The 15,402-nt window shown below is 40.8% G+C and overlaps 1 protein-coding gene across 1 annotated transcript in view; it reads left to right on the top strand.

Annotated features, from left to right (window-relative positions):
- Window positions 1-15,402, top strand: part of SLC15A2 (solute carrier family 15 member 2) — a 38,706-nt gene that overhangs the window by 12,099 nt on the left and 11,205 nt on the right. Inside the window, exons 4-13 of the mRNA XM_062177037.1 lie at window positions 108-200; window positions 1,964-2,063; window positions 3,717-3,807; window positions 4,069-4,146; window positions 11,040-11,122; window positions 11,527-11,613; window positions 11,767-11,856; window positions 11,934-11,978; window positions 13,291-13,323; window positions 15,009-15,097. Coding sequence (XP_062033021.1) covers window positions 108-200; window positions 1,964-2,063; window positions 3,717-3,807; window positions 4,069-4,146; window positions 11,040-11,122; window positions 11,527-11,613; window positions 11,767-11,856; window positions 11,934-11,978; window positions 13,291-13,323; window positions 15,009-15,097 — 789 coding nt within the window. The remainder of the gene's footprint in view (window positions 1-107; window positions 201-1,963; window positions 2,064-3,716; window positions 3,808-4,068; window positions 4,147-11,039; window positions 11,123-11,526; window positions 11,614-11,766; window positions 11,857-11,933; window positions 11,979-13,290; window positions 13,324-15,008; window positions 15,098-15,402) is intronic.

Here is a 15,402-nt window from a genome sequence, read left to right on the forward strand (position 1 = left end):
CTCCTCCTCCTCCTCTGTTTACTGAGACCTTTATGAACCTTGAATCTGTATTACTCAAATCTCTGAGCGTTAAACAGACTGATGGACTGATTGAACTCTCTCAACAGGACAATCATCTATCTCTCCTTGGTGTATGTGCTTGGCCATGTGATCAAGTCCTTGAGCGCTTTTCCAATACTCGGGGGAAAAGTGGTACACACGTGAGTAAAGTCATGGATTCCTCTGAACGACTTTAGTACCATGAGGCAGGTATGTGTCTCAGGCATTCATTATAGATGATTATCTGTTTTCTTAGCAGAGATGAGCCCTTACTTTACAATCTATGCTTTCATAAACAAATTGGTTAAGAAAAAAATTATAAGCAGTTGAACTCCTTCCACCTTTTTTCTTTTAAGATTTGTTTATTTATTTGAAAAGCAGAATGAGAGAGAGAGAGAGAGAGATAGTGTTCCTATTCACTGGTTTACTCTCCAAATGTCTGCATCAGCTGAGGCTGGGCCAGGCAGAAGTCAGGAGTCAGGAGCTCCATCTGGGTCTCTCACGTGAGTGGCAGGGGCCCAAGGACTTGTGCCATCCTCTGCTGCTTTTCCAGATGCATTCTCAGGAAGCTGGATGGGAAGTGGAGCAGCTGGGATGCGAACTGGCACTCACATGGGATGCCAGTGACATAGGCGGCAGCTTTACCTGCTATGCGACAGCTGTCAATCCCAAACTCTTTCCACTTTATGTGAACTCGCTTGTTTTAATTAATTAAGCATGTGAGGACTTCCAGAATGCCTATTATCATCTCCTTAGGAAATTTTCATGTGCTTGAAAACAACTAAAACCTTCATACCTTCTATATTCCCTCATCTATTCATTCATCCATGCATTGTATTTCACCAGCATTTTAAAAATCTGTAATATTTCCTTATTGATATTATAGAATTCCTATTCTAAGCTGGGACTATTTCCACTGATGTGTAGTTCCTTGAGGCCGGCACTGTAGCATAGCAGGTTAAGCAGCCATCTACAGTGCCAGCATCCCATATAAGTGCTGGTTCAAGTCCTGGCTGCTTTATTTCTGATCCAGATCACTGCTAATGTGCCTGGAAAACCAATGGAAAATGGCCCAAGTGCTTGGACTCCTGGCTACCCATGTAGGAGACCTGGAAGACGCTCCTGGCTTCAGTCTGGCCCAGCACTGGCCATTGTGGCCATTTAGTGAGAGTGAATCAGTGGATGGAAAATTCTCTCTCTCTCTCTTTCTTCTCCTCTGTATTTCCCTCTCTCTGAAATTCTGACTTTCAAATAAATAACTAACTCTTTACGTGTAGTTCCATAAACTATGATTGCTCTATTCTTTACTAATGCTATTTTGTTGTTTCAGTGGTCAAAGATATTTGAAAGATCCTAGTATCTTTAGATTGTCAGTACAGAAAATTACAGTTGTTCAGGGGGCAGTTCATATGCATCCATGTTCCAATATGCCTATATTGTGTTTATCATATAAGTTTGGAATTTTGTTTGAAACCAAACAAATATTTGATACCTATTTAAATGGCATAATCATTGACACCATTTCTATATAGTATGATGAATTTGAACATTTAAAAAATTTTCTGTTTATAAGAATATGTGGGATTAAGATTTATAAGTCTTTTTATTGATATGACCCTTTGAGCAAAATGAGATTCAATCCCTTCAGTATTTAGTTCCACCCAATGGCCTCAGGAGTAAATGGAACTCGCAGGATCAAAATCTTCCCACACAATTTATTCTAACAAAGGCTCAGTATTATGAAGATGGCGCGTGTCCATGAGTATTTCCTGGAATGAAGGAGAATGGGAAATGCCCACAGTGTAGAAATAAGGAGAGGGTCTTTGTCCTTGTGTGCTTTTTTTCCATGTCAGCAGCCCTATAGTACATCTCTACAGTTGTGTTTAGTATCATCCTGGTTAGCATCCTCATCTCTCCATTTCAGAGTCCTATCACTTGTTGGTCTATGTCTAATAGCACTGGGGACAGGAGGCATCAAACCCTGTGTGGCAGCTTTTGGTGGAGACCAGTTTGAAGAAAACCATGTAAGAGTTCTGTTATTTCTGTATTTTCAGTGGATGGAAGATCTCTCAATTTTCTTTATCTCAGTTTTCTTTTACATTTATCTTCATGTACCTAGCCCCTCTTCTGTAGCTATTTATGTTTTGTGCCCTCACTCCTTCTCTTTCCCTGTCTTTCCCCTTCCCTTCTTCTCCCTCTCCCTGACACGGTGCCTGCTATCTCTTTTTCCTTCCGTCCTGTCCTGTCTTCTTATGTTTCTCTTACATTTTAGACTATTAGGGTTATTTTACACTCTTTGATTGTTTAAGTATCCATAGGTCATAATTACATGCTGACTCTGAAGAAATGGCCAATTTTTGCTAAGTGAGATTCTATGCATAATAGACTACAAGAATCACATGAGTGAGATAAGGTCTAAATGAGAACCAGAAGAAGAAGCAAAACCTGATGTAAATAGAAAATAGGGAAGGATTGATTGCGCTAATGTGTCGGGAAAAGCTCTGAGGTTCCAGAATGGAGCACAGCAGAACCTAATAAGTCATTCATCAGCAAATTTATTTGAAAACTGTTTTATGTAGTAACTATTAATATTTCAATTAATACAACAAATCCACCTTCAAGTTTCTGCCAGCCACTTCTAAGCCCACCAATTTCCTTTTATTCTCTCTAGTGACCTCCCTCAAGCATTAGTTGAACTATCCTGATTGGTCAACAATTTATTGCACTGTCCTATGTTCTGGTCCTCTTCCTACAACACACCCTAAAAGGTTATCATTTAACTCCATCAGTCATTCACCTAATTAATGTAGTCAATAAACATTTATTGAGGCTGTAATATGTCAGATGCTGTGTGAGGAACCAGGGCTTACAGAAAAGAAACATGATTTCTACCCCAAATTAACTGATGACTAACTGAAAGAAACAGACATTTAATGCAAGTAAATTAATATGAGAATCATATTAATATTACGTTATTATCATATTACATACAGGGCACAGTGGTGGCACTGAGCATAGGATGATCATATTTAGTCAGGTAAAAGGGTAAAAGAATGTTACAGCTGCTGATACTGGAGTGTCAAAGATGAGTAAATAGGGTCATCCATCCATGGTTTTGAACAGGTTTTATTTATTTATTTTTCAAATTTTTGGGCCCAACAAACACAGCTGGGCACTGGGAAGCTTTTTTTTTTTTTTTTTTTGGACAGGCTGAGTGGACAGTGAGAGAAAGAGAGAGAAAGGTCTTCCTTTGCCATTGGTTCACCCTCCAATGGCCGCCGCGGCTGGCGCACCGCACTGATCCAAAGCCAGGAGCCAGGTGCTTCTCCTGGTCTCCCATGGGGTGCAGGGCCCAAGGACTTGGGCCATCCTCCACTGCACTCCTGGGCCATAGCAGAGAGCTGGCCTGGAAGAGGGGCAACCGGGACAGAATCCAGTGCCCCGACCAGGACTAGAACTCGGTGTGCCGGTGCCGCAGGGGGAGGATTAGCCTATTGAGCCACGGCGCCGGCCTTGAACAGGTTTTAGAACATCATATTTAATATGGTTCTCAGCTGCCATGGAGGCAATATCTGAATCTGTTCCTATGTATATATACCTTCAGCTCTGAATCTGAACAGGGATTGGGATAGAGCAAGGAGGCTTATTACACTGATCATTTATCCTGTTTGTTTCAGGCTGAGGAACGGACTAGATACTTCTCTGGCTTCTACCTCGCCATCAATGCAGGGAGCTTGATTTCTACATTTATCACACCCATGCTAAGAGGTCAGAATCACTTCCTGAGGAGCCCTGTATAAGGCTATCTACTCTCAACAGCCACAAAGCTGTTCAGGTCTTCCTGTGGTCTGTTTTTTGGCTTGGAAATCTTTGAGAATTTCTTTTAGTCTTGATTTATCTGGCCCAAAAGAAGGTTTATGGGTTGGGTGATGGGAGGAAAGAGGTTGACTATGTCGACAACCACAGGAACCTGAGATTGTAGATTAAGAACATCAAAGATTCAAGGTTACTCTTCCCCATTTTCTTTAGGAGATGTGCAGTGTTTTGGGGAAGACTGTTACGCATTGGCTTTTGGAGTTCCAGGATTGCTCATGGTAATAGCACTTGGTAAGTGTAGGTGGGGCAAAGGAAATGTAATCACTGATGCTTGCCACATGAAAACACCATGTAGGTACAAACTACTGCGTTTGATCCTTGCACTAACTCTATTAGATGAAGTTTGAAGTTTATTGTAGGAGTTTTCCCTTGACTTTAGAGATAAGTTCTGAATGAAACCAGAAACCATTAAAAAAAAAAAAAAGTACCCAGAGTTACACAGCTAGTAAGTTTCTTTAGGAGACAAAAACAAAAAACAACAACAACAACAAAAAAAAAAACCCACAAATCTCAGAACCACAGGTAGAAGGCATCAGGGATTTGGACTTCTATAATTTTTAAAGTATCCCAGATGATTCTAATATATAGTCAATGTTGAGATCCACGTTTCTACCCAAGACAGGTAGGGAAAGACCAAGATAATTAGTCCTGTCTCTTAAACCAGCTTACATTATCTGATACTTGTGTATCTAGTTACTGGAAGACATTTTTCAATTCTCAGAGCCTTTATAATTAGCTTTTGGGTTTAACTATTTCTTCCCTGTTCTACAATGTTTCCAAGGAGTTTTCTCTTGAGCAAAAAGAGAGTAAGGGGGATGGATAAACAGATGGAAACTAATGCAACTTTGATCAAGTGGCCTTCTGTTTGCCTCTGAGAACCCAGTCCTGAAGAGAAGGGAGATGTGTGGGCTACTTAGTTTACATAGCCTAAGGGAAACTTGGGCATGATTGTTTCTAATCATTGACCTGGAAACCTGTTCTCACTCTGAACCTCAGAGTGACACCCCCTGGAAGATATCCAGTCCAAACACGTAGAAAGCTCAACAGAGGGAAAAAAGCCCACAAACTCAGTGTTCAGTCTGGTTATTTTCTACCAACAGGGCTGATAGCAATACTCAGAGTTCCCAAATACAAGAAACTGTATTCCAGGAGAGCTTTTATAATGTATTATAATGTATTCTCTGACTCCTTCTCCCTTCAAAGTCAAGTACTTACCCAATATTTTCCTGATTTTCCATGGATTAGCACTGTGTCTCCTTCTCTGGATCATTGCACACTACTAATATTTACATAGCAAAGTAATTATGAAGGGAAAAGAGATGCTATAAGTGAATGGCTTTATAAATTATGAAATGTGAAATAAGTGCCAGCTGTCTTAATTAGTCAGCTGCTTTAGTTTCCTGAGTGCTAATACATAACTCAATTCTTTGGACTTCCACTGTAATTCAATTTATTGTTTTCTCATTTACTAATTTATTAAATATTTATTTAATGAATCTATTGTGTGTCAGATTCTGTGCTAAGTATTAGATTTCCACTGGCATATTATACAGCTACAGAGCTTGTGCTCTAAGGGAACTTTTACAGTTCAGTAGAGAAAGGAAGACAGACAAGTTAACAGGAATTTACAACATAGCATGGTCAGTGTCACAGTTAGGGAAATACAGAGTCATGGGAACACATAGAGGGGATATCTGATTACGACTTTGAGAGTCATAAAAGATTTGCCAAATAAATAATTTCTCAGGTAAGAACTAAGATATGAACAGCAATTAACCAAAGAAGATATTCCAAAAGAGGGATTTCCAGAAAGAGGAAATGGTATTTGTAAGGAGGTGAAAAAAATCATATGATATGTTCAAAGATCTGGAGGGAATTTAGATTATCTGGAACATAAATGAAAACTATAAAGAGGTGAAGTTGGCAGGAACCAGATAACAAAGGGTCTTTTAAGGTGTTAAGGAATTAGAATTTTATTGTGAGGACAGTGATTGCCAGATTTTTATTTTTTAATAACGTTTCTATGATGTGAAGAGGATTGGGTTAAGAGTGAAGCAAGGATAATACTTTATCTTGATGACTAAGGTTTTTGGCTCTTTGTGCTCAAGGGGAGTCTCTTACTGAATTAACAAATCTTGTTATAATTAAATGTGTGAGGGGAGGGAGAAGAGTAGTCAACGTTGAATGCAGGGTTCTAAATTGAGCAACTGAGTGGATGGTGGGGTCATTAATTGAGTTGCTTGAAGGAGAATGGGTTTGGGGCAATGTTGATGAATTGTGTTTTGGACATGTTGCCTTTTACATGTCCCCTGAGCATCTAATTAGAGTTACCAAATATACATATTTGGAAGTACTGGTTTAAAGCTCAGAAGACATTTTGGGGCTGTAGATATAGGTCTGGAGTCATTAACATATGCTATAAGCAATTAAACATTGAAAATAGATGACCAAGAGATAATAAGAGTGAGGTAAGAAGAGGCAGTAACAGGGAGGTAAAACCTTGAGGCACACCAACATTTATAAAAGACAGGAAAAGAGGAAATGAAGAAGGAATTGCCAAAGTGGTAATAGTGCCATCTCGGATACCAAGGGAATTTGAAGGAGGGACTTGTTCAGTGTGACAAATGTTACTGAGTGAGCAACTGAGATATAAGTGAAATAAACTCCATAAAATATAGCCACAAGGATGCCATTGATATAGTGGTCATCTACAGTAGGTTAGTGGAGGCTGAAGACTGAAGCAGGTTGGAAAGTGAAGAGATTTTTTTAAAAATTGAAAAATTTAAGTATCTGCTTATCTGGAAAATGACACAATTTCAAGGGAAAATATTGAGAACACTTGCATATAATTGGGAATGATCTAGTAGGAAAAGATTTTGAAGTTATAAAATAAAGACAGAATATATGAAAGTACATATAGAACAATTATGCTTGGACAGGAGCGGGAACATCATCTTGAAAGACAGGATGGGGTGAATTTAGGAATTAATAGATTTGGTGGCAAGAAGTTGAGGGAGTTTCTGTTTGAAGTCTTCTGCTTGTGAAACGGCAACATCATTTTTAAGTTTTAGAGGAAAGAGACACTCAAATTTCCTATTCATCTTCCTCAATTAAGTGACTTTGAAATTTTTAAAAAAGATTTATTTATTTATTTGAAAGTCAGGGTTACAGGCCAGTGCCGCGGCTCACTATGTTAATTCTCCGCCTTGCGGCGCCGGCACCCCAGGTTCCAGTCCCGGTCAGAGCGCCAGATTCTGTCCCGGTTGCTTCTCTTCCAGTCTAGCTCTCTGCTGTGGCCCAGCTTCAGATCAATGCGGTGTGCTGGCCGCAGCGGCCATTGGGGGGTGAACCGACGGAAGGAAGACTTTTCTCTCTGTCTCTCTCTCACTGTCCACTCTGCCTGTCAAAAAAAAATTAATTTTTTTTAAAAAAAGAAAGGGTTACAAAGAGAGAGAAGGAGAGGCAAAGAGAGAGAGAGGTCTTCTATCTGCTGATTTACTCCCCAACTGGCCACAATGGCCGGAGGTAGGCCAATCCAAAGCCAAGAGCCAGGAGCTCCCTCCAGGTCTTCCCATGTGGGTGCAGAGGCCCAAGGACTTGGGCCATCTTCCACTGCTTTCCCAGGCCATAGCAGAGAGCTGGATTGGAAATGGAGCAGCCAGGTCTTGAACCAGTGCCCATATAGGATGCCAGCACTGCAGGCAGTGGCTTTACCCACTACGCCACAGCACTGGCCCTGTGACTGAAATTTAAGTGTGACTATGTCAAGTTGCTTACGTGGCTTTCCTTTTATCATGCCTTCTCTCTACTACAACCAGCATTCTTTTTTTTTTTTTTTTTTTTTTTTTTTTTTTTTTTTTTTTGACAGGCAGAGTGGATAGTGAGAGAGAGAGACAGAGAGAAAGGTCTTCCTTTTTGCCGTTGGTTCACCCTCCAATGGCCGCTGCGGCCGGCGCACTGCACTGATCCAAAGGCAGGAGCCAGGTGCTTCTCCTGGTCTCCCATGGGGTGCAGGGCCCAAGGACTTGGGCCATCCTCCACTGCACTCCTGGGCCATAGCAGAGAGCTGGCCTGGAAGAGGGGCAACTGGGATAGAATCCGGCGCCCCGACCGGGACTAGAACCCGGTATGCCAGCGCCGCAAGGTGGAGGATTAGCCTAGTAAGCCTCGGCGCCGGCCAACAAACAACCAGCATTCTTGATGTGTCCAGCCTCTTTCTAGGATCACTCTTTTTTTTTTCTTAACTTTTATTTAATAAATGTAAATTTCAAAAGTACAACTTTTGGATTATAGCAGCTTTTCCCCTCATAACTTCCCTCCCACCTGCAACCCTCCCATCTCCCGATTCCTCTCCCATCCCATTCTTCGTCAAGATTCATTTTCAATTATCTTTGTATACAGAAGATCAATTTAGTTTATATTAAGTAAAGATTTCAACAGTTTGCACCCACACAGATACACAAAGTATAAAGTACTCTTTGAAGACTATTTTTACCATTAATTTGCATAGTACAACGCATTAAGGACAGAGATCCTACATGGGGAGTAAGTGCACAGTGACTCCCGTTGTTGATTTAACAATTGACACTCTTATTTATGACATCAGTGATCACCCGAGGCTCTTGTCATGAGCTGCCAAGGCTATGGAAGCTTCTTGAGTTCACAAACTCTGACCTTATTTATCCAAGGCCATAATCAAAGTGGAAGTTCTCTCCTCCCTTCAGAGAAAGGTACCTTCTAGGATCACTCTTGATTTTAAGTGCCATTTATTTTCCATCCAAAATCTTTCCCTTATCTAGATTGATTTCCACTTGATTGCTAAGACTAACATTCTTTCCCTGAAATATTATTTCTATTAACAATAAGAAAGGTTTGTAGATAAAGAATGTTATTTGGAGAAGCCTTGGGGAAACTGAAAAGAAGAAGAAAGAAAAAGTGGTAGAATGAACCTGACACAGAGGAATGGAGGAATTAAAAAGTTAAGGGAGAAACAGGCAAGGTAATTCATGAATTCTGGTGTGTAAGGAGATTGGAAGATGCAGCTGGCCACTGAGGAAGTCATCTTTAGCAGAGGATCTCCTAGGGAAGCATCTTGTGGAGCCAGGCATCTGTAAAGGAGGAAAGAGCTAACCAGGATGGAGTCTTCCCGGTGATTTTAATTAAACTTCATAAACTTGAAAAACAATAACACAGATGTAAAAGTAACACTAGCCCGTTGCTAGTAATTTGGGAAATAAAAGGAAAAATAAGAAAACAGTTCACTTATAATTACCTGTGAAAATGCAGTTAAATAGAAATGTGAATTAAGGAACACAGAATGAGCTCAAGAACAGAACTAATACAACAGAGAAATTTTTTACAGGACTTAAGAGTAGTACAGAGCATAGGGCATCTTACGAAGAGTAAGGAGATAGAAAATGGGAAACAGTAGCTTGGGCTTCTTCAGGACAGAAGTCATGTCTTTTTTACCTTTTTTTTTTTTTTTTTGACAGGCAGAGTGGACAGTGAGAAAGAGAGAGAGAGAGAGAAAGGTCTCCCTTTGCCATTGGTTCACCCTCCAATGGCCGCTGCAGCCGGCGCATCACGCTGGTCCAAAGCCAGGAGCCAGGTTCTTCTCCTGGTCTCCTATGCGGGTGCAGGGCCCAAGCACTTGGGCCATCTTCCACTGCCTTCCCGGGCCATAGCAGAGAGCTGGCCTGGAAGAGGGGCAACCGGGATAGAATCCAGCGCCCCGACCGGGACTAGAACCCGGTGTGCCGGTGCCATTTTTTACCTATATTCCAACTAGTGTCTAGTACTGTGTGTGGTGCAAAAATGAGTAAATGAGATGCTTTATTAGTCATTAAGAATATGAATTTTTTTTATTTATTTTATTTTTTTTTTTTATTTATTTTTGACAGGCAGAGTGGACAGTAGAGAGAGACAGAGAGAAAGGTCTTCCTTTGCCGTTGGTTCACCCTCCAATGGCCGCCGCGGTAGCGCGCTGCGGCCAGCACACCACGCTGATCCGATGGCAGGAGCCAGGTGCTTCTCCTGGTCTCCCATGGGGTGCAGGGCCCAAGGACTTGGGCCATCCTCCACTGCACTCCCTGGCCACAGCAGAGAGCTGGCCTGGAAGAGGGGCAACCGGGACAGGATCGGTGCCCCAACCGGGACTAGAACCCGGTGTGCCGGCGCCGCAAGGTGGAGGATTAGCCTAGTGAGCCGTGGCGCCGGCCAGAATATGAATTTTTAATCAAGTAAACCTTAGGTCAAAAGTACAGTTTCTAGAAATTGCTAGTTGTGTAATTTTGAAGAAGTTGCTTAATTTCTTTAATCTTCAGTGCCTTCATGGGTAAAGCAGAGTACATATATTTTGCCAGGCTAAATTAGTTAATGTATGTAAAATACTTAATAATTTACTTAATTATGTAAAATACTTTATAATTTCCATAGATGATAGTGATAATAACCACCAGGATAATAATGAATTTGGGAAGTGCTCTCCTGCCAGGAGTTTGAGTGTATTAGGAAGATCCTGGAAAGAAGGAAGCAAGAGACTAGGAAATGAGAAACTAGTTGGTGACCACTTTAATAGTCCAGGTTAGAAACTGTAAAATCCTAAACAAGAATGATAGCAATGGAAATTTTTTTTTCATTTAAGGTGTACAAATTTCATGTCATTCATATATACAGATTTAGAAACATAATGATATTTCCTACCCTACCCTCCCTCACACCCACACTCCCATCCCTCCTCCTCCTTCCTCTCTTCTTCCCTCTCTTAATTTTTACAAGGTTTTTAAAAGGGGGGGAGGGGAGTAATATGGAAAAACCATTACAGGAAGGAGATCACTAAAAGTTGGTAACATACCAAATATGGAGGTTGAGAAAGAAGAATGAAAAGCCAAAGATGATTTCTATTTCTGTGATTACGTGAAACTCTAAATAGATCTCTCTTAACATTTGGCCATTATCTTCTCTTGGCCTCTGTAATTGTTATAACTCCAAGGTCAGACAGTCTAAATCAGATCCTTATTTATAATATTTGCCAGTCAGTGCTACAGTTCAGCGTCTGTCCTGTCACTGACATACTGAATGTGCTAAATGAGAAGCTAAGAACTTTGTTTGTGTATCAATTGCAGTTGTGTTTGCAATGGGAAGCAAAATGTACAAAAAACCACCTCCTGAAGGAAACATAGTGGCTCAAGTTGTCAAATGCATCTGGGTAAGTCCATGAATTGTTTACCTGCCTTTTTCAAGCAAAAGGAAAGAGATGCTATGCATAGTGTATGGAATAAAACATAGGCATATAGTTTTTCTCAATAACTTCTGTTTTACTTTTGTGCTTTTGATAAATTTAGGGTAACTGATCTTCCGGTCTGCTTTTATTTAACCAATAAGTTACAAAAACGTAATCCTTTTTTAAATTTGCAAAAGCCTTCTGGAATATAGTTATATAGGATGCCAACAGGAAATAAGGATAGATAAAAATTCCATCTTAAATCTAATGAGATCAAAGAGTTGGAGGAAGTCACTAGAAGTATGTGTGTTTAAGGAAAAGCAAAATTAATTGGAAAAGGCAGGAGATGGTTTCTGTCCCTCCCCCTTGATGTCTATGTTCTGCCCTAGTTTGCTATTTCCAACCGCTTCAAGAACCGTTCTGAGGACATTCCAAAGCGACAGCACTGGTTGGACTGGGCAGCTGAGAAATACCCAGTAAGTGGAAACTGCAGGAGCATCTCCTGGTTCCATTGAGTCTTCCAAATGGATTCTCTCCAGGCACACTTGACTTCTTCTCTTCTACTCTAAGCAAGAAAACCATATGTGAAACTTCTGGCAATTCTGTGTGTTCTTTCTTCCTCCTTGCAGAAGCAACTCATTATGGATGTGAAGACACTGACCAGGGTACTGTTCCTTTATATCCCATTGCCCATGTTCTGGGCTCTTTTGGATCAGCAGGTAAGAAGCTACCCCTTCGTCCAACCACTTCCCTGTCACAAGAAAGGGATTTTTCATAATAACATTTTCTGCCCTAGGGCTCACGATGGACTTTGCAAGCCACTAAGATGAATGGGAACTTGGTGAGTGGAAGAGATTTTTCAGAGAAATCTATTATTTTCTTCATTATCTGTATTAATTTATTTGTATTTTTGCCTGAAAACTAAGATCATTACAGAGGTGAATTTAGGCTAATGGCACTGAGGAGACAAAGAATAAGGAAAGCTAGTCTAGAAATTAAATCTGGAATATTGTCTTTAGAGATCAGAAAGATAAGGATGGGAAAAGTTTAATATTAAGAGGATAGAAAATTAAGTGATACAGTCCTGGGATGGTGATTTTCTTATTTCTGCCCATCCCAGGGCACAACAGAAACAAAGTTTATTGGTGCTACTGTATGTGTGGTCCCATTTCTTAAGCAGGGATCACAGCAGGGGGACTGTGAGAATGCAGTGTTTTGTATATGGATATGGAAAGGGTGGAAGGGTTATTTTCTCTTCTTCCAATCTCTATTCTTTGGCCCACACAAATAAAGTACCATATCTGTTCCCAATTGCCCCACTTCCTAGATGATTATATTCTAGTTTGGAAGAAAACAGTGTGGAATGATACTAGGGCCATGTTTGTCCATCTGTTTGGCATGGCCAAATGTAATTTTACTTCCCTTTGCCACTGACTGTGCAGGATTTCCCGTGGTGGTCTACTTGTTGACCCTTTGGAAGCACTATGTGTCAGCAGCAGGAAGTCTTCATCCTAATCATGATGTTTTGTCCTTCTCATTATTAGCACCTATAACTGCAGTGGCTGAGATGAATAGAAACACACCAGTTCTGCTCTGTCTCAACCCAAGGGAAGCATGGTACAGGTTGAACATCCCTAATCTGAAAATCTGAAGTGCAAATTGCTCCAAAATATGAAACTTTTTGAGCACAAATGTGACACTGTAAATGGAAAATTTGATCATGAAACTTTATTTTGTTCACAAAATTACTAAAAATATTTTATGAAATTGTTTCAAACAATCCATATGTCATATGTAAACCATAAATGAATTTCATGTTTCCACTTGGGTTTTAACCATTAGATATCTCATTAGGTATGTACAAATATTCTAAAATCCAAACATTTCTGGTCCCAAGTATTTTGGATAAGGGGTACTCAATCTATACACAGAAAAGAATATTCTATCTTAGGCCCATCTAAGTCTAGCAAATAGCCAGAGCCATCCTAAAGCTGTACTTATTCCCTGAATATCCTTACAAGCAAGAAAGGGGCCCTGAACCAAAGACCTTATGAATTTTCTTTTGCATACTTCTTACCTGCTAATTAGCAAAGTTCTTGATCTAGGTTTTTCTTGTCTCTGCTACCATCTTAATATAATTCATTATGTTTCAGGGATTTTTTGTGCTTCAGCCGGACCAGATGCAGGTAGGAGCCATGGGGACTTATTTCTTTCCTCATCTATACCTCTGCCTGAAGAATAAGGATTAACAAGCATAACTTTAAAAAGTTAAAACTTTTGAATGTATTTATAAAACAGAAAACGGGAAAGCAATTCCGTCTGTTGGTTCACAACAGTCAGGGTTGAGCCAGGCTGATGCCAGCAGCCAGGAACTCAATCCAGATGTGATTGGCAGGAACCCAATTACTTAAGTCATCACCACTGCTTCCCAGGACCTGCATTAGCAGGAAACTATAGTCAGGAGCCAGAGGCAGATATTGAACCCAGGTGCTCTGCTGTGAGACGTAAGCATCAAGCATCGTAACAGGCAGGTTTTTTGTTTGTTTGTTTGTTTTTGGTTTTTTGTTTGTTTGTTTGTTTGTTTTGACAGGCAGAGTGGACAGTGAGAGAGAGAGAGACAGAGAGAAAGGTCTTCCTTTTTCCGTTGGTTCACCCTCCAATGGCTGCCGCGGCCGGCGCACCGTGCTGATCTAAAGGCAGGAGCCAGGTGCTTCTTCTGGTCTCCCATGGGGTGCAGGGCCCAAGCACTTGGGCTATCCTCCACTGCCTTCCCGGGCCACAGCAGAGAGCTGGCCTGGAAGAGGGGAAACCGGGACAGAATCCGGCACCCCGACTGGGACTAGAACCCGGTGTGCTGGAGGATTAGCCTATTGAGCCATGGCACCGGCCCAGGCGTTTTAACTATTGGACCAAATGCCCACCCCAACAACCATATTTTGATGCTTTTCTCTTTGTATGTTGAGGAAAGCCAAGCCTGGAGATGAAAACATTCTCATTAAGTCCCACAGTTCTCCTTCATGTCCCCTAATAAGTAAATTGCCAGGGAGAATTAGTTTTGGACCCATGGATAAAGTGTAAGCACTGGATTTCTTTTCACGTCAAGGTAGTATAATGGAAATATTGTCTAAGATGTAAGACTGTGGTGTACATGCAGTGAACACAGAATGTCTGTTTATTGGTGATTCTCTTTTCCTTTTTTAAAAAATTTATTTGAAAGACACAGCAACAGGGAGAGAGAGAGATCAATCTCCTGTTCACTGGTTCATTCTCCAAATGCCTGTCACAGCCAGGGCTGGACCAGGCCAAAGCCAGGAACCCAGAACTCTACCCAGGTCTCCATTGTGAGTGGAAGGGATCCAAGTACTTCAGTAATCACCTGCTGCCTCCCAGAGTGTAGCTTAACAGGAAGCTGCATCAGAAGCAGAGTCAGGACTCAAACCCAGGCACTCCCTACGAGTCCCAAGCAATGGCTTAAAGCTTAATTGCTATGACACAATGCCCAACCCTTTTTTGTTTTTTTAGCCTCTTGTTCAACAATCCTCAGTTCTTCATTCAGTTTTCTCTTTCTGCTGGATGTGGCATTTTCCCCCGGGGGCTGTGAAACTAGAAAAGACAAGTGAAAATGGTTTGAAAGAATTCCTGATATGATTGACAGAAAAATGGTCTCAGAGTGAAACTAGAAGCTCAGGTGCTATGCAAGGGAAATGAGTGGTTGGGTGTAAACAGACCAAAAAATGTGAAATCATTTTTACTTACAAAGATGAAAAACTGTGTGAATGTGAGAAAGAGCCCCCAGAGCAAATGAGAGCACATGCTCACACTGGTGATAGAAGAATACCTGTAACTAACTCTGTTTACCATGATGTTACAGGTACTAAACCCTCTCCTGGTTCTTATCTTCATCCCATTATTCGACCTTGTCATTTATCGTCTGATCTCCAAGTGTGGAATTAACTTCACGTAAGTGCTCACTCTGCCTCGAATTACTCCAAATGCCACATGGACTCAGTCTTTGTTTAGTTTGATAAAGATTCAATGCTAGTATGTTTCTACTTAATGATAATTCATTTTTGTTTATCACTTATCTTCATACATTCTTCCATGTTAAACTAAAGGGTTATTAATACTGAAAAGTGGGAATTAGATCTAATTAATGAAAGTCAAATTCAATACTGTGGACTTAAGTGTGTGATGCTGAAAGTAGGTTTAGAATTCATGGAAAGTCAATAATAAATGAGATTAGGCTCCTAAATCAACTTTCTCAA

Source organism: Lepus europaeus, chromosome 2 (genome assembly GCF_033115175.1).
Source record: "Lepus europaeus isolate LE1 chromosome 2, mLepTim1.pri, whole genome shotgun sequence".
In the NCBI taxonomy this organism is placed as follows: domain Eukaryota; kingdom Metazoa; phylum Chordata; class Mammalia; order Lagomorpha; family Leporidae; genus Lepus; species Lepus europaeus.